We start from the raw sequence: 19168 nt of genomic DNA, 5'->3' as shown, positions 1-19168 counted from the left end.
GACTGCCTTAGCTGCGCCAAACCACAAGCCCACGAGATGTTCTTGGACTTGTTTACCAGGCCTCCCGCTATGGCGCTATTAGTCATCCACTCCGAGAAATCACTAATAACTGAGACTCTTGAGAAAGACATGCTGCTCAATGCCTACCAAACTGAGACACTATGAAACACATCAATCAAAGCTCTTATTCTACCGGTCAACAGTTTACTTGCTGTAAAACAGCTCTTTTAACTTGGCTTGACAAACCACCAGGGATATAACAGCCACAGTCTAGCAACACCTTAGCAACCACCTGAAATACCATAGCAACAGCCTAGCAACACCTGAGAAACCACTTAGGATACCATTGCAACAGCCTGGCAACACCTCGGAAACCACCAGGAATACCATAGCAACAGCCTAGCAACACCTTAGCAACCACCTGGGATACCACAGCAACAGTCTAGCAGCACCTTAGCAACCACCTGGGATACCACAGTAACAGCCTAGCAACACCTTAGCAACCACATGGAATACCACATCAACAGCCTAGCAACACCTTAGCAACCACCTGAAATACCATAGCAACAGCCTAGCTACACCTTAGAAACCACTTAGGATACCATAGCAACAGCCTAGCAACACCTTAGCAACCACCTGAAATACCATAGCAGCAGCCTAGCAAAACCATAGCAACCACCTGGAATACCACATCAACAGCCTAGCAACACCTTAGCAACTACGTGAAATACCATAGCAACAGCCTAGCAACACCTTAGCAACCACTTAGAATACCATTGCAACAGCCTGGCAACACCTTAGCAACCACCTGGAATACCATAGCAACAGCCTAGCAACACCTTAGCAACCACCTAGGATACCACAGCAACAGTCTAGCAACACCTTAACAACCACTTGGGATACCATAGCAACAGCCTAGCAACACCTTAGCAACCACCTGGAATACCACAGGAACAGCCTAGCAACACCTTAGCAACCACTGGTAATACCATAGCAACAGCCTAGCAACACCTTAGCAACTACCTGGAATACCATAGCAACAGCCTAGCAACGCCTTAACAACCAACTGGGATACCATAGCAACAGCCTAGCAACACCTTAGCAACCACCTGGAATACCACATCAACAGCCTAGCAACACCTTAGCAACCACCTGGGATACCACAGTAACAGTCTAGCAACACCTTAGCAACCACCTGGAATACCACATCAACAGCCTAGCAACACCTTAGCAACCACTTAGAATACCATAGCAGCAGCCTAGCAACACCTTAACAACCAACTGGGATACCACGGCAACAGTCTGGCAACACCTTAGCAACCACCTGGAATACCATAGCAACAGCCTAGCAAACACCTTAGCAACCACCTGGAATACCATAGCAACAGCCTAGCAAACACCTTAGCAACCACCAGGAATACCATAGCAACAGCCTAGCAACGCCTTAACAATCACCTGGGATACCACGGCAACAGCCTGGCAACACCTTAGCAACCACCTGGAATACCATAGCAATAGCCTAGCAACACCTTAGAAACCACCTGGGATACCACAGCAACAGCCTAGCAACACCTTAGCAACCACCTGGAATACCATAGCAACAGCCTAGGAAAACCTTTGCAACTCTTTTTTCATATATATTTTTTATTCCATTTTTATTTACTTGCCTGATGGAGTGCGGAGACCCCGCCTGCTCCTGGTCCTCAGGATAATAAATAAAATTTGTGTAGATGTCGTGACTTGTGGTTCCTGTCACCACCACCATGTAAAATTCCTCTACAATGAAGCATTTCACATCAAACCACTGCGAACGAATGTTCTACATCTCAATATTAGAATTCCCCTTTAACAAGCAAGAAACCACACATCTTCCAAGCTCTCCTGCAGCAGTTCCCTGAGGCTTGCTTTGCTATGATTCTGTCCAACGTCTGGCTCTACAGGCTTGAGGTCTGGAGACTGAGCACACAACTTCATTAGTTTCAGCTGTTCTTCATGTTCTTCCTTCACCAGAAAGATCTTGCATATCTTGTGTTTTGGGTTGTTATCTTCAGCCCAACTAACCATAATTCTTTCGCCATTGTTTTCCATTCTAACAACTGACTGAAACATGGTTAGACATTAGTCATAACCCTATAAACAACTGCACTGAAAACATTTAGCTCAGCTCCTTTAAAGGATCTGTTTACGTGAAAAGACGTCAAATAAACGCCCTTGAAATAAACGTTTCATTTGTCTGGTAAGGGGTGTATCATTTGTTTTCCTTGCATTTTATTTTTACCATGAGGCCGTCTTAAAACCTTCGTACCAAATTCACAGTCAATGATGTATCTAGAACTTCCAGAAGGCCTTAAACATCATGTTTTTCTCATGAAACTGGGACCACCCACTGTAAATCACAACACAAGTGGTCAATGCCACTATCACTTCCTATTTGGATAGTCCACTTTAGATGCTTTGGAGATACTTCATTTACTTTTAAGTTACATTCAACTAAATATCTACTAAATTGACCATAATATTCTCTAAACCCGCTCTAATCCTAACCCTAACCTTAACCTCAACCCAAAGCCTAAACCCAACCCTCACCCTGGTCCTAATCCTAACCCTGGTCCAAATCCTAACCCCAACCCCACCACTGTTTAGAATCAACTGAGTTTCAACAGATTGTTTGTTAACAATTTAAGCATCTGTAGAGAATCTATAGTGGACTATAGTGGACTATACAAATAAAGTGAGACCGATTTTGTGTTCATGGGTGGAAACTGGACATTTCCGAGCTCCAAGTGAGAAAAAAAACATTTGAACGTCCCTGAAAATCGTAATTTCCACTTGGAAAACTGGGGTTTCTCAATAGCTTATCTTAGATGTCTCAGAGTACGGAGTTTCTGTGTGTTTATTAAATGCTATGCCAATAATTTTGATGTATCGTCCCCTTGGAATTATGAGGATCTGACATTTTTGTCAAAATTGAGTTCACATATTTACATATTCTTATTCTGTGACTGTTTAACGTTATGTGACCTCCAAAGTCAGACTCTAACTTAGTTCTGTAAGGTTCTATCTGTGAGCCAATCAGCACTTTCAGGACACACAAGAGGACCAATCAGGTTCCGCTTCTTTGTCATGTCACCCCACAGGTCAGTGGCTGCAGGAAAAGTTTGTAAATCTTTATGAAACATGAAAACATGTTGCTGAAAAAAGTCATATTGTCTTAAATTTAATAAACATTAGGCCTTCAAGGTAATAAAAGAGTCAACATTTGAATTGATGGGGTCTTCATTTCAACATAACCATTAATTGAATTAATTTATCCATCTTTTCTTTTCCTTCTTTCTCCCAAAATAAGACATTTTGGTACATTAGAGTCAAAATTTCGGATACAAAACAAAACCTCACACTGTCTTTAGACTGACCTGCTACACTGACCTGCTGGGACAGTTTATTACAGTAACTGGCTGCTGTCTAACCTAAAAGAAGCTTAAACTAATGGTTTCTACCTAAAATCGGTCTCTGCAGTGGACAAAATATTTAGCACTGAAGTTAAACTGCAAGGCTTTTTTGAATAGGAAAAAGATGATTTGACCTCAAACAAGAAATAAACGTCAATAAATAAATAAATAAATAAATGCAATGTCATAAAATGTCATAGAAAGCATTAAATTTAACGTTCTGATACACGTAGACTCTCTCTTATAACACTAATTTTATGTTTTAAAACAAATTACAAGCATAAACTGGTTCTCTTCCATTAAAATCATCGCTTCTTTTCATGTTTTACCAGATAGAACCTTATAATTCCAAGGGGACGATATGTAAGGTTAAGCCTTTTAGTGCAAGACTCTTGATCAACCTGAATTCTTTCATCTCATTTTTTCATCTGCATTTTTCATCTCTATTAATAGTGAATTGCCATAGCCTTCATGCACAGACACCGTTAAACAGTAGTGTAACCATAAAAATTGCAGGTCATTACATAAACCCCTCAATGTTCTTAAAGACCTGTTCATGGCTATAAATACACAGGCTCCTCTGGGACTCCAAATGCACTTCTAATCTGCCCCAGGGTCACCCCATGGGGTTTTAATTGGAGCGTTTGCTGCAGATGCCTGGCTCACAATATGTGTAAAAACCGGGTAGTCCCCATATCAGGCTCTACAGCCTCTGACCCTGCAGCTCTGGATCCATGTCTGTGGCAGACTTTGGCCCGGAGGTTTGCCAAGTCCGTATACTTTATAGCAGCGAGGCCCCTCACATTCAGAAGCTGGAGGAGATGTGGAGCCAGGGCTAGTAAGAGTTTCCATGAGGAAAGACCTCTGGAACCTCTGAGTAATCCAAAGGGAAGCCCTGGCAACACCAGTAGATCTTATTGGAGGCAACCACAGTGGATAATGAAGATAAATACATCAGATCGCAGGCTATCCATAAAGTAGCACACGATAAACACAAAACTAGGAGTGGGCACATGACTGGGGTGCGAGACAATTAACACCTGTTAAGAATTTACATTAAATATAGACTGAGAACGAGTAGCCGGCGCCAAGTATACATCAAATCCCCAGTTAAAGTGCTTCTGTTTTGCTCGATGTGATATAATAACTGTGGTTGACAGGACCTTAAAGAAACAACGTGCCTAAAAACTGAATTCTGGCCAAAAAACGTAATGAGCATTAGCTGCCGAAGCCTAATGAGCCGTTTTAGCGTGGAGTGCTCAGTAAAACATCCCACGTCTTGCCAGAGGAGAAATGGCAGGTAATAATTTGACAAGCCTACCCATAAAAAACCCTAATCTCCCTGCCCGCATTACGGCTTGACCACAATCCCTCATCCTGCCCTGTGTACATGCTTAGAACACTATGAGCTATTTTTCAACTTCATAAAAGAACGTGGGACACAAATGAGGTCAATAAATTCACTAGTGCTTCCATCCTGACAGAACTAAATCAGGGCCACAAAACTGATAATAAGACTCAATCTGTTCTGTTTTTAGTCAAGTATTGGCTGTATAGACAGAGACCACCCTTCATTTATTTCTTTTCCAGTCAAAACAACCATTAAGTACAAGTTATTCATTTTTCAGCGCCAGGAAAAAAGCAGCAAACATATATTTAACCTAAAATTACACAGAAACCTCAATAACTAAATAGAATATCATGTTTTTTTAGGATTTAGTGTGTCCACTATACCTTTATTACAGCTTCCATTACTTTCAGGAGACTCACTTTCAGCTTCTCAAAGAAATCTGCAGACACACCTCCAAAGTTCAGTCTTAGAAGGTGGTTTAGGTTTTTGTTTGGTTATTTTCTGAGAACAGCAGAAGCTTCTTTGTTTAATTTGCAAAAGTTTTCTTCTCAGTGTATATATATATATATATATATATATATATATATATATATATATATATGTACACACATTATATATAGAAAACATTTTTTTTCTGTTCTGTTATTGTTCTGTTTTTAAACAGAACTTATCTGTAAATTTATGGAAAATATACATTTTTTTTAAATACAGACTGATTGTAAAATAATGGAAATTTTCTTTAATTAATATATATGTTCTGTTTTTAAACATAGTTCCCAACCTATGTGGTGCTCTGTTTATAAATAAAATTTAGCAGTAAATTTACAGAAAATATGCAGTTTTTTTTTTTTTACGGATTAATTGTAAAATAACAGACATTTTCCAGGTAACTGCCAGTGAAACTCCCAGTACATTTTCCTTTTTTTATTTAGATTTTATTAAAGTGTAAGCATTTCTTAACAGAATCACCTGTGAATGCTTTAAGTGCCGGGGACAGTGTTGGTGGTCTTCCACTTCTTGCAGGTGGTTTTCTCTGTAGGTTTTAATTATTTTTTGAACTTCAGTTTTGGAAACTCTTTTTTCACTTATTTCACTTTGTCCTTATGCAAGTGGAATATCTTATATTCAGTCTCCCCAGAAACACTTGTACTTAATCGTTGTTTTGAATGGAAATTAAATACATGAAGGACGATCTCTGACTTTCGCACAGCTCTGTACCTGCTACGGAAATCAAGGGTAGAAATGTCATGTGGGAGTCAGTGATCAGATGCAGCTGAAAGACCACCAGGGTAGATGATATATCTTCTCCTTTTCCCTCCACTACAGCACTACGCTGAGTGTTGAAATCAGACCTTCTGCCAAGCATGTGGTGTCAGTAACATTTCAACAGATTCCTCTTTGGTCATCGAAAGGATTCAGGTCACATATAGAAGTGCTTTTAATAACTGGAAAGATGCGAATGTTTACAAGCTACAACTGCAAAGTCTATGAATTTTCATTCATATAATCAGGTTCAGAATTATTGTCACCTCATAAAGCTCACCAGAAGAGATAATAAGTATGAAAGTATCTATGTAAGTATGTAAGTACAGAAGTAGATAAGTATATAAGTACATACACAAGTACATAAGTACATAAGTAGGTAATTAAGTACGTAAATACATAAGTCAGTATGTAAGTAAGTACATACATAAGTAACTAAGTATGTAAGTATGTATGTAGGTATGTAAGTACATAAGTACATAAGTAAGTAATTAAGTATGCAAATGCATAAGTCAGTATGTAAGTAAGTACATACATAAGTAAGTAATTAAGTATGTAAGTATGTATGTAGGTACCATGGCATAAGTACATAAGTAAGTAATTAAGTACGTAAATACATAAGTCAGTATGTAAGTACATACATAAGTAACTAAGTATGTAAGTATGTATGTAGGTATGTAAGTACATAAGTACATAAGTAAGTAATTAAGTATGCAAATGCATAAGTCAGTAATTAAGTAATTAAGTAAGTACATAAGTATGTAAGTAGCTAAGTAAATATTTAAGTACATAAGTAAGTACATATGCAAGTAAGCAATCAAATAAAAACATAAAAAGCACATATAAAGTTTAATGTACAAATGAGGGTAAAATACAAACTTTTATTCCACGCATAACTAATGCTTTTTTCCCGAAACCGTAGGCGTCTAATTACTGGCAATGCTAAGAACCATTTTTATATAATTCAAACAAAATTAAGTGTATTCAGTAAAGCTAACAGAGCTGACTTAAACCTACTACTAATCTTCTCTATAAACAGCAGGAAATGTGAGGAATCCATAAAATAAACCAAAGACAAATTGGGCTACAGCGGTCTTTGGTCAAACGCCACATCTATGCTGATGCTATTTTGAAGAGTTGCCAGGATAAAGCTCGTACTAAGAGCAACAAACAAATTAAAGCTTGTGGAGTGCGCCAGAGGTCATTAGGACCTCGGCGGGAGGGTGCTATGCTATGAGAGAGCAAATTTTAATACCCTGACCACTCAAACCAACAGGACAACACAAGAGCCTAAATACATGCTAAATTATTGTTTGTAAATGGCCTTTAAATGAAATAAATATTTGCATGTTAGAACTGATGTTTATTTTGCACAGCTGCCATTAAGCCATCATGTATCTGCAGAGACAGTAAACTGAAAAAAATGAGAGGTCAGCTAAACTTAAAATGATGAAATGATTACATGGCTTTTCTTGAGTTGACTCAACTTGAGGACACCAGAGTTCACCCAACTCAAACTTCTTAGTTGAGTCCAACAATCTCACAGCTACTGTTTCTGGGTCTGCATCTCAGTTAGATAAACAAAACTGAATATGCACCCCACCGCCCTTAGTTTGACTCAACTAAGAAGTCTGAGTTTTGTGAACTCTGGTGTCCTCAAGATGAGTCAACTCAAGAAAAGCCATGAAATCAGTTATTATATCACTTTGAGTTGAGCTGACCTCTCATTTTTTACAGTGTTTGCATAATCTTTTGCTTTTTAAGAGCTGCGAGTTGAATCACATGGACAACTAAAACTAATAGAAGCAAATCATTACAGTCTCTAGGCTATGTTCACATTACCAGGTTGAAGTGGCTCAAATCCGATTTTTTGCCCTACTGTGACTCAGATCTGATGTTTTCAGGGCTGTGTGGACACGCAAATCTGATCTTTTCAAATCTGACCTGAGTCACTTTCATATGTGGTCCTAGATCAGATACGTATCCGATTCGTGGCCATGCGACCTTAATAAAACGCTCAGATCGGAATTCATGTGCTTTTTTCCACTGTGCGTGCGCCATCATTCAGTGTTACCATGGCAGCAGCGTCGAACAGAAGTTAAAGCCTGTAAACAGTGGAAAAGCAACACATCTAACCTTTTTCTCCTTCGTCTCGTTCTAATAATGAAGCTGAGAGCTGATCAGAGTTAATTATCTTCTCAGCGAAGCTCGTTCTGCTCGTTAGTCTGTCCTGATGATGCACGTGATTCATTCACGTGACGTTACTGATGTGCTCATGAGGGTCATTTCAGGACGCCAGTTCGTTCACATTAATGACAGGTTTGAATCACTTACCTAAACGAGTGTGAACCATCATGTCAGAGAGATCGGATTTGAGCAAAAAAATCGTATTTGAGCAATGAGACTTGTAATGTGAACATATTTAACGTTGTAATACGAACATATTTATCACCTTCCTGTTCCTGGACAGTGAAGATACAAGTAGAAAAAACGCTGGTTCTTTAGGTTCTTTTGGTCTTGTATACAAAGAAAAGAGTGATATACATGAGTAGCCATGTGTTGTTGTTGTTGATGTTTGGGAGCTCTTTAGACACACAGAGCCCCAGTAAAATCAACTGCATTATAAAACGTCAGGTATCAGGAGAAGCAGTTGCCTGTGCTTTGGTCACAGATGGGTCTTGTAGTCGCTCTAAATCCACCACAAATCAACAAAAACAATTTGACTGAAAATAAACATTGCCCAGTGTGTTTGGTCTTAAACCTGATTAAATGAGTTGAAATAGGCCGTCCATAAACACAGATCTAAGGACATATTTGGAAAAATATGGAAATATGCTAAAACTAAATCAGGGTCACCAATTACAATTTTGAGGCCATTGTTTTTGAGAAACGGTGACGCTTTACAATAAGACTATCCTTATAAACAAAGGGTTTATAAGTTTGTCTATTAATTAGTTTATCATGAACACTTTAAAAACCAATAACATGCTATTTTAAGACATAAATAAACAGTGACGTGTTGCTTGCCAAATAGTGAGTCCACACTGTTAAAGCTCAGGTCTTGCTGATTACTTTTATTACTTTGTCTACTCCATCACTCAGCATTAAACCTGTCAGCTTAATCAGATTTTCATATTCATCAGGCCGAACAGTTCACTGTTGCCCTTTACATATATGTGTTATAACTATTTTTAATGATTTTTAAGGTGTTTATGACCTAATTAATAACCATTAATAAACTAAATTCAAACCATTCATAAACCTGTGTTACCTTAAGGTATTGTTACTGTAAAGTGGATCCGAGAAACATTTTTTGTGGTTGGCCAATGGGTTCAGTTCCGAAGGGTCCAGATTCATAGTTTTTGGTAGCTGCTTAACAATGGTACCTACAGGACCTAATGGTAATCTTCCAGATGAGGATAAAGTCACCAGACAAGATTACATCACTAATAAGTGCACAAGAATGTAAACTAGAATGTTAGAAATATTAGAAATATGATTTTGGAAACAGCGGCCACGTTACAGTCGGATCTGCTTAGTTAGGACTGACTTTAGGACAGAAGCTGTTACAGAACAACAGTTCTTAAGTTCATAATCTCATCATTAACTCCAGATAAGAAAACAGTATTACAGAAACATCCTAACTAGACTAAACCTCCTAAATACTGTCCTAACTTTAAGATAAACCCCAGAGGGTCTTAACTTCTGTTTAACCATCTGTTTCTATTGTTTTATGCACTGATAGGCAGCTCAGTTCACTATAACTGACATAATGATGTCACATTTATCTACACCGAAAACGGTGCTTTAACTTGTGAGTTTTAAAACTTTGAACCATAAACTTTGACTTGTGCATTTTAAAAACCCCAGACGCTGCAGACTCGATCTCCACTGTCCCTCTGATTACCTTCATATGTTAATGTTGATGATAAAATATTACAGTGATGGTGCTGAATAATGAGGAGACAGAGCTGAACGTGTGTCTGTTTATTAGGAAGAATAACGTTAGCGCGCTCGGCTCGGAAACTGAAACTGGGGAGCGGCAACGCTCTAAATAAACAGCAGGGGGCGCTCTCACAGTATTCTTAACTTCAGCTTTTTTGTACATCAGTAACTGTAGCTAGCTGCCTGGCTAACTAGCTTGATTATTTTGATGTGTTTACATTTCAGCTGTGCGCGTATGGTCGGTTGCTAGGTAACAGACATGACAGTTGATTGTTGACTTCGCTTGAGTATGTTAAGATTTCCTAACTGGAGATAAGATGCTGTAAGATAAGATAAGATTCTTAAATTAAGATAAGATTTGCTTCTGTAATATGAATTAGTGAAAAATCTTATCTTGACCTGTCAGATCTTAAGATAAAAAGATAGGAAGTTTCTGTAACACGGCCCCAGGTTGATAAGGTGATATACACTAGTTAGGAAGCTAACACTAATGCTTTTAGCATGCAAATTCAGTAATAAAGTTGTTATTAACAAATGAAAGCTGGAAATAGAATAGCTGTATTAGAATAAAGTCACACACTGTTCCAGTAGGCTTGAGTGTAGTCCTGCATTACCTTACTAATACTCTAATTACCTACCTAATACTGCATACTAATCTTCCTGAGCCTTACAGGGTTAAGGATTTTGGTCAGAGTAAAAGTTCAGCATTGGTCACTTATTAGAGCCAGTAATGGACTCCGGCTTCAATTCTATAAAGCTGTTATCACCAACGATGGTGGTCCAACCACCATCTAACACATGTACACTAGCACTGACTGTACTAGAACATTTCTTGGTGACTTACCATCATCTAGGTACATCTGATCCAGTTCCTGCGGCTCCTGCTTGATGCTGACGGCCAGCATTGGAGGAGCTCCCTCGTCCTGCAAAAGTGGAGAAGATTCACTCCTCGCTGGTGCTTTTGGCAGCGCCGGGGTCTCGCCGGACACTGGCGAGTGGGCCAAACCTTGGCTAGAGGTGAAGACAAGCTCAGGTGCAGAGCTTGGGGTGGAAGGATGAGAGCCTGGAGAAGAGGATGCGCTGCCTGATGGGTAGAGGATGGCCTGCTGATAGCGGCCCGGCGTGGGCTGGATGGCGGAGACGTGAGGGATGGCGGGTGGCCCAGGGTTGGCGCCTGCGGAGAGGCACTGGGGGACGAAGTGTGTTGGGGAGAGATCCTGCAGCTTGGGGCTGGTGCTGGGGGAGGAAGAAGAGCCGGACAGGGATGAAGGCTTGGCCGCAAGTCTCTGAGGGCCGCCCGCGTAGGCGGCCGTAACACAGACCCTGTGGTCCGAAGGCAGGGCTTGCTGAGCGTAGTACTGCTTGGAGGGCAAGGTGAGGCTGGAGGGATGCTGCTGAGCGCACACGTGAGGGAGGTCATAGTCATCATGGGGCTCCGTCTTTATGGTGGGAACTGAGAGAGACCACAAGAAAAAAAGAACGAATAAACACGCACAGTAGGCTCATGTGACTTCATGTGAGCTGGTGCGATGGAGTGGGTTTGTGGCTAGGAAACCCAGAGCCAAACAAACATTCTCATCAATGAGACCGTGTGTCTGAAGCAACGTGCTCCCGCCCAACTGAAAATATTTAAAGAAAGAAGGGAAAAAAAAGGGATGAATCATCACCACAAGAGACTTCCAGCTGCTTCTAAAATAAAAGGCTATTTTCTTTGGAGCTTTCCCCAGAGCTAATATGCCATGAGCATGCATTAAGAGATATTTTGCTGCTGGAGGAAGCTCCAGCTCCGACAGAGTTATGCAGATTTTAATTAATTACGTATAAAAAAATCTAGATAATTACACAGACTCATTCGAAGAATCAAACTGTTTAATTTGTTGATACAGCGCCTCTGGTTTGAGAAAATTAAAGGGCCTTTTGCGTTTGGGATCTTTTGGATTATGCGGTTTAATTTAAGGAAAGGTCAAGCAGGGACGAACAGTACTTGCTCTTTTGGGAATGGACTGCTATGCTAAAGTTTATACTTTCTCGCTGTCCATCCTTCAGATTTCTGCTGTGCTCTCACAACACAGCCTTAACGCTCTATAAAGAAACTGAATGGCCAATCACATTATTAGCAAGCCCTTAGTAATGTCCTTTATGGCCAGGTTTCATCAGTGGGTCCAGACTTTTATTACGCCTAATTTAACAATATCTGGGACAATTTGTATTGTTTACCATGTAATTGCTAAACAATAATCCCTAGGATGCAATAATCCTAGGATTTTAAGGAGTTAAAGATGCTTCTGTCTCTGATATACTGTGAAGCTGGCCCTTACATTGTGGGAGTTTGCGAGCCTGTATCCATATAAGGACTATTTAACTTATAATATTTCTTCAAGTCTAAAAAAAGTTGGGAAAGTATGTGAAATGTAAATAAAAACAGAAAGCAGAGATTTTTAAATCCAATTTGATGTGTAATTAAGCAAAAACAAGGTATTAAATGTTTTACCTTTTCACCTCCATACAGTTCTTTGTGAATATATGTCTGAAGTTGATGCCTATAACACACTGTCATGGCAGGGGCACCATAAGACCAAGATCAATGTGAAATGTTCAAACAGGTGATGTAATTATGCTTCGGTGTTAAATGAATGGAGCATCCAAGAAAAATCCATATTTATGAGTTTCAATTGAGGCTCAACACTCAATTGAAAAGTAGAAGCCAATTTGTCAACAATGTTCAGAAACACACCAGACTTCTGTGACTCAAGCTTATCTGAAATGGACTGATGCACAGTGGAAACACGTATTGTGGTCCATCTTTCAGACTGTTTATGGAAGCCATGGATATTGTGTTTTTAGTGCCAAAGAAAAGGATCAGAATGTTACCAGTGTAAAGTTAAAAATCAGTATCTGTCATGGTATGGGTGGGGCGGTGGGGGGAGGGGGTATTAGTACATAACTTGCACACCTTTGAAAACACTATTAACGCTGAAAGACGTATTGTTGTTGTCATAGCAAAACCTCATATCTCCAAAATGGTAACTTTATAGGAAAATAAAAATATATTCTTGACTTTTAATGGAAATTTAAGCCCTTAAATGGCCCAAAGTTTATTTCACACTTCTATAATCTAAGAAAAGCTCAGCCAGTTTGCACTGAATCCCTGTGCACTCTTAAAAAGATGGTCCTTCAAGGAAATCAATTCAAAGAAAATGGTTCTATAAAGAACCATGAGCACTCAAAGAACCCTTTGCATGACTAAAGGGCTCTTTGCATCATGAAATCATTCTTCAGATTGATGGAGAATGCGCTGTGGATGGTTCTATATGGAACCTTTTTGAAAAAGATTCTATATAGCACCCAAAATGGTTCTTCTATTGTTACAAGCTTGACATTATAACAGTATAATTTTTGGGTGCTATATAGAACCGTTTTTACAAATGTTCTGTATAGAACCATCCATAGCACATTCTTAAGAACCTTTTCATGATGCAAATAACCCTTTAATAGTTTTAGTTCTTTGAGCATTTATGGTTCTTTATAAGACCATTTTCTTTACTAAAGAACTCTTAAAGAACCATATTTTTAAGAGTGAAATTACTGAATTATAAGCCTTAGTATGTAATAAGCCTGAGATTTTAAGGGGTTAATGTAACCAGATTTTTGTTCCAAGTGATTTTGGACCATTTCTGTTGCTCCGTTCATGAAGGGCAAATGAAGTATTTAAATTATACTTTATTTCGGACATCATGAAGTTCAAAATACAACAAGGGAGGCTCCACATGGTTACACAGCTGAAGACTTGTGTAACAGAAAAATGGTAAAAAAATTCTGCTTGGTGTTTTCAGTCCGCAGTGATTAATGAGAGCTGTTGAAAGAAAAGGTGATGTAATATAGTGGTAGACATGTCCCTGCCTTTTTTTGCTATGTGTTGCAGGCCTCATATAAACAAAAAACAAAAAAACAAAACAAAAAATCAATGAAGTTCATATGGTAAATTATACAACAGTTAGTCCCGGCCACGCAAGCTGATTGGTTGAGAGGTGTTCTAACTGTGCTGTTATTTCGCCATAACATCACATTTTTTTCACGAACACTGTATCACTCCGCTGAGACGCCGTTGCTAAGCAACGACTTTGACAGCTGTAGGAGACTCTGAAGCCATTTGAACATTTTTACTTCTTGCTTTGCCACAAACAGAAAATGGACACTTTTAAGATCGCATTTGACCGACAGCCGATTTGGTCAGACTCTGAAGATGAGACGACTCTAAATTCAGTCGTCACCACTGAGCAGCTTTTCAGTCAGCAGCTGTGACAGAAGAACAGCTGAACAACCTGGAATCAGCCAGAAAAGAAAAGAATACCATTCGCCAGACAAAATGGGCTGTAAGATGCTTTACAGACTGGCTGGAACAAAACAACATTAATACTGATCTGGCAAAAATTTACAAAACTGAGCTAAACTTGATATTGCAGCAGTTTTATGGCTCAGTCTGATTTGGTCAGACTCTGAAGATCAGACTACACATTTGGCGAATGGTATTCGGTTCATTTCTGGCTAATTCCAGGTTGTTTAGCTGTTCTTCTGTCACAGCTGCCGACTGAAAAGCTGCTCAGTGGTGATGACAGTTTGGGAATTTAGTGTAAGGAGCTGGAGAATGAACTGCCGGCTGTGCAGCGAGTGGGAGGAGCTCGTTACTCTGATGTAGCAACAAGCTGCTTGTTAAAGAACTATAATTTGGTGAAGGAACGGCGAACATTAAAACATATTAAACGCCGCGTTCACGGCCCAGTTTATTAATTTATTACTTTATTTATTTAACTGTTGTATAAAGCAGTATAACACTCGAGGTTGTGTGTTATTGTGACCAAATCACAGCCGTGATGTTATTTTGTGATAACACACTCCCTCTCATGTTCTACTGCTTAAACATCAAATATGCAAATTTTTTACTGTTGTCAATTGAATACAAGCCAAGCACAAAACACAATTCATTAATCAGTAAGTACTATTTTTATTATCATTTCACATACTCTCCAACTATTTTGAACTTTGGTGGACTTTTCTATGGTAATACACCCTGTCTAGCGTCCCTCATCTACACAGTAACTAACTACATCTTATTTTAAAGTAACCGAAGGCACTGGAATTATCTGTGTGGAATGCTTTCCAGTGGTTTAGTGGAATGAGCAATCTCAAGCACATGCTATCAGTTGTCTGATCTCATCTCTCCTTAAGTGACCGTATAAGTAACGCTACCCTGACGTCACCACTCACCCTTCTAGAAACCACAATACTGCAACATAAGCTCTTTCACTTGAGATTGAGACATCAGTTAAAGCCACACGCTCCACCCTCCGCCTCAGATGGCTTTTAGTTTTGCTTGGAATCCTGTCGACACCATGCAGAAGAAGAGGAACTCACCGACCGCTGGTTTAAAATAGAACCCAGACACCTATTTTAGGTCCAACAGGAGGAAATGAGGCATCAATCACATGACAGGCTGATGCAGTGTCTGTGGGACGAGCACATGTCTATGCTTATAACCTCACAGTTGCACATATGTGCCGCTTGGTAACTTCAGAAGCTCAGGAACTTGTGTTTGTGTTTCGCAGAAGACTGAACATCTGTGACCTGACCACTTCACTGGGGCAGTCAGGCCAAAAACTAGAGTTTATTATGTTATTTGTTGTGTTACTGCAGTATTCCGTAGCGCAGCATTTACATCCCTCAGCCTCATCAGTTTGACAGGATTATCGTGTTTCTTACTACAATTCCCAGCATGCATTACGCACATAAATCATACAAACACTGGGAGTCCCTGTGGTGAGTCGGCACCAGTTTACAGGAGATGTAGCGATGGTTCAATTTTCATTTTGGTCAGAGTGTCTCTTTAAGGTAGACTGTCATCTCTTTAGCGATCTACTTACTACCTTGCAAGAATTTTGTCTGGATCTAATAGGGTTGCTATGGAGACGACTCATCTAGAAATCAGGTAATCACTCAATGAAGCAAATGGAAAGCTGCATTAACAACACAAAGAAACTCATATCATGCAATTCAGTCAGTCAATTAATTCACATATTTTAGAAGAGGGGTTCAAAGTGAAGAAATCAGAAATATGTTTAACCCCTTAAAAATTTAGGCTTTTTACATACTAAGGCTTACCTTTTCGAAAAGGGTTCTATATAGCACCAAAAAAGGGTTCTTCTATTGTTACAGGCTTGACACTGAGTGCGTTTACATGGCACTCAATAATCCGATAACTGCAGAAAATCAGATTTTGTCAGTAATCCGATCAATACGTTTACAAGCTTTTGAGTAATCAGATAATGGGGAAACTCCGGGTCTACATGACTCAGGCAATTATCGGATTCCTGCTTTGCAACCAGCCAATAAACTCACAGAAAAAGACGTGACATAAACATAACGTAAAACTCAAACTTCACACCGCTGCTTTCTGGTACTGTAACACTAGAAGAACCCATTCATGATGCAAAGAACGATTTAATCATTTTAGTTTTTTCAGTGTTCGAGGTTCTTTGTAGAACCATTTTCTTTAGTAAAGAACCCTTGAAGAACCATCTTTTTAAGAGAGTACAGGGACTTTAATGTAAACTGGCTGAGCAGTTCTTAGATTATAGAAGTGTGTGATAAAACTTTGGGCCCTCTGGCCATTAAAGGGGTTAAAAAAGTAGATTAAGTGACCCTTATTAGTCCCACAACGGGGATATTTCACCTTCGCTTTTGACCCATCCGTGCAGTGGCCGGAGTGGTGGGCAGCCCTATCTATGGTGCCTGGAGAGCAGTTGGGGGTTAGGTGCCTTGCTCAGTCACATACTGTCAGCTCAGGGGATTGAACTGGCAACCTTCCAGTCACAAGGCTGGTTCCTTAACCTCCAGCCCACAGCCGCCCCCTATGTACATCTACATGACATGAAGAGCGGAAATAGAGAGGCCGTCTGACCAGCTGATCCATCTTGTCTGACTTTAAAGGAGTACTCCAGTGCTTTTCGGTCTAATTTCTATCTGCTGCATCTCATATTTGTTTCAGCTTAATCCCTCATAACCACATATTTCAAACGTTTATTCACAGAATTATTATCTATTATAAGTGCATTTTGAATTAACAGGTTGTCTGTTCTTTTCTAAGTGCAGGGAAACAAGCTGAAACTAAAATTCCCCTTTAAGCATATTGCAGTAAGCAACAGAACATATTGCAAAATACATAAAAGGAAATTCCACCAATTTTTAAAAATCCCTGCCTAACTCCGTCATTGAGATGTAAACAAAGGTATTCAGAATAGTCTGATGTGAAAGGCTTCGTTTGAGAGAAATCAGTGATCAGATGTCTTTACAGTGGTGGTGATAGGAACCGGGGTCACCATGACTACAACACAGATATAGACATTTTATTTACTATCCAAAACCACCAGTGAACCTACATGTGTCTTCTGAGTTTATATGTACTGCTGATTTAATAGTGATAAATCTAAATAAATCTAAAAAAAAATATTATTTTAAATACATTTATTAGTTTTTTGGGGGGACTAGTTTCCTTGTAAACTCTGGCTTTTAGAAATTAGGTTTTAGGCCCAAATCAGTTATTAGGCAGCATATTTAAACCATCTCATGTTATAACGTTCTGTGAGGGAGCTTTTAGAGGTGGACGTCTGGTTCCTATCACCACCACTGTGAACAATTCTGACTCTGCGAGTTTCTCTAGAACAGCGCATTTCACACCAAACCACTCTGAATAAATTCGGATTGAAAGAATCTGAATTTGTTTACATCATAACCATTTAATTACACAGATATTTTGCACAATAGGTGGAATTCCCTTTTAAGCTCAGATGAGATGGATCAGCTGGCCAGATATGGTGGATCTTCCCCATTTCTCCAGGTGCTCAGTGTCTGATCTGGGAGGACAGTGTGGTTCTGTGAGAGGGGACAGAGAGTCCTTGCAGTGGCTAGCCTGAGAGAGACAGGGCAGGGCCGGGCACGGCTGGCTCTGAATCACTGCTTTGAACCACCCACTGGTTACGCACCCTAATCCTGGGGCAATTAGCAGTGGTTTGGACTTTTTAAAGGTTGGGTCATTCTTTACCTAAAATTTCATCTGACAACTGGCTGGCATGTGAATAATAGCTTTCACATAGTCAACTCCACCCGGCTGTTGCCCTTCCAGTGCTCCTATAACTTAACAGGTATGGAAAAGAACATGTTTATGGAGATGATTTTAGCAGCGGGAGTAATTCACTTCAGCTCTAATTCATCCCCTTCACTGAAACGCCGGATTAGAAAATGGACAATTCCAGTTTTCAAGTCTGACTCTCTGAGCCATGTTCGCTGTAAGTCGCTGTAAAATCCTTGATATACACAAATAAGTGTATTTGTTTGGTTTTTGTAAATTCTGAAGTGAATAAAAAACATTATCTATTATCTATCTCGATCTGCTTGGTGGAAGAATTGTTTATTGTGATTATCATTGATGTATTTCATCATATTGTAATCTGTTGGCATTTAATAAAAGCAATAGGCCACTCGAGGCTGTGAGTTACAGTTAAGGGAAAACTATTCCGTTAACTGTGTTAACATCACTGTAACCAACTCCTACTGCTATAAACAACAATAATAAAAAGTGCAGAGCTCTATAATAATTTGAGCACAGTAAAGACTCACCTGTGCTTGTTCTAGAGCCGAGTTTGTATTTTAATATCTTATTTATATTTTCGCAAAACCTGCACTAGCTCCTCTACTTTCACCACAGCGAGCCGCATCGCTTTCCTCGACAACTGTTGGACGCTTTAGTGGCATTACAGCCTAAAGCACAAGAGGGCTGAGGTGCAAAGAGGGAACGTGTGTGCAGGGCTGTAGATCAGAGCCCCAAAGTTGAGCTTAGTGGCTTAATTTCATTTTTAAACTTCATCTTATCAAAATCATTTAATGTTACAATGTGTTATCAACCATTATCTCCTGCTTAGTTCATGAAGTTCATCCAGAATGAAGGAGCAGAGAGAGGATGTGCCCCCGCAACGTAAAACACCTTACGCATCCCTGCTGGAACCTTTGGCACCAGAAATCTGGAACTGTGCTTTTTTCCGGTCAGTCCAGTAATGAGGGGTCCAGTTTCATGGTTTTTGGTCAACAACAATTTTGCAAATTCTCTACT

The 19168-nt window shown here is 39.6% G+C and overlaps 1 protein-coding gene across 4 annotated transcripts in view; it reads right to left on the bottom strand.

The window, feature by feature from the left end:
• Window positions 1-19168, bottom strand: part of nfatc1 (nuclear factor of activated T cells 1) — a 108707-nt gene that overhangs the window by 10858 nt on the left and 78681 nt on the right. For all 4 annotated transcript variants that reach the window (XM_036567614.1, XM_036567615.1, XM_036567613.1 and 1 more), the window contains one exon: window positions 10853-11461. In XM_036567614.1, coding sequence (XP_036423507.1) covers window positions 10853-11461 — 609 coding nt within the window. The remainder of the gene's footprint in view (window positions 1-10852; window positions 11462-19168) is intronic.

This window comes from Colossoma macropomum, unplaced genomic scaffold, assembly GCF_904425465.1.
Source record: "Colossoma macropomum unplaced genomic scaffold, Colossoma_macropomum, whole genome shotgun sequence".
Taxonomy (NCBI): domain Eukaryota; kingdom Metazoa; phylum Chordata; class Actinopteri; order Characiformes; family Serrasalmidae; genus Colossoma; species Colossoma macropomum.
The sequence above is the reverse complement of the archived record's forward strand: the minus strand, read 5'-3'. Positions and strand labels throughout refer to the sequence as shown.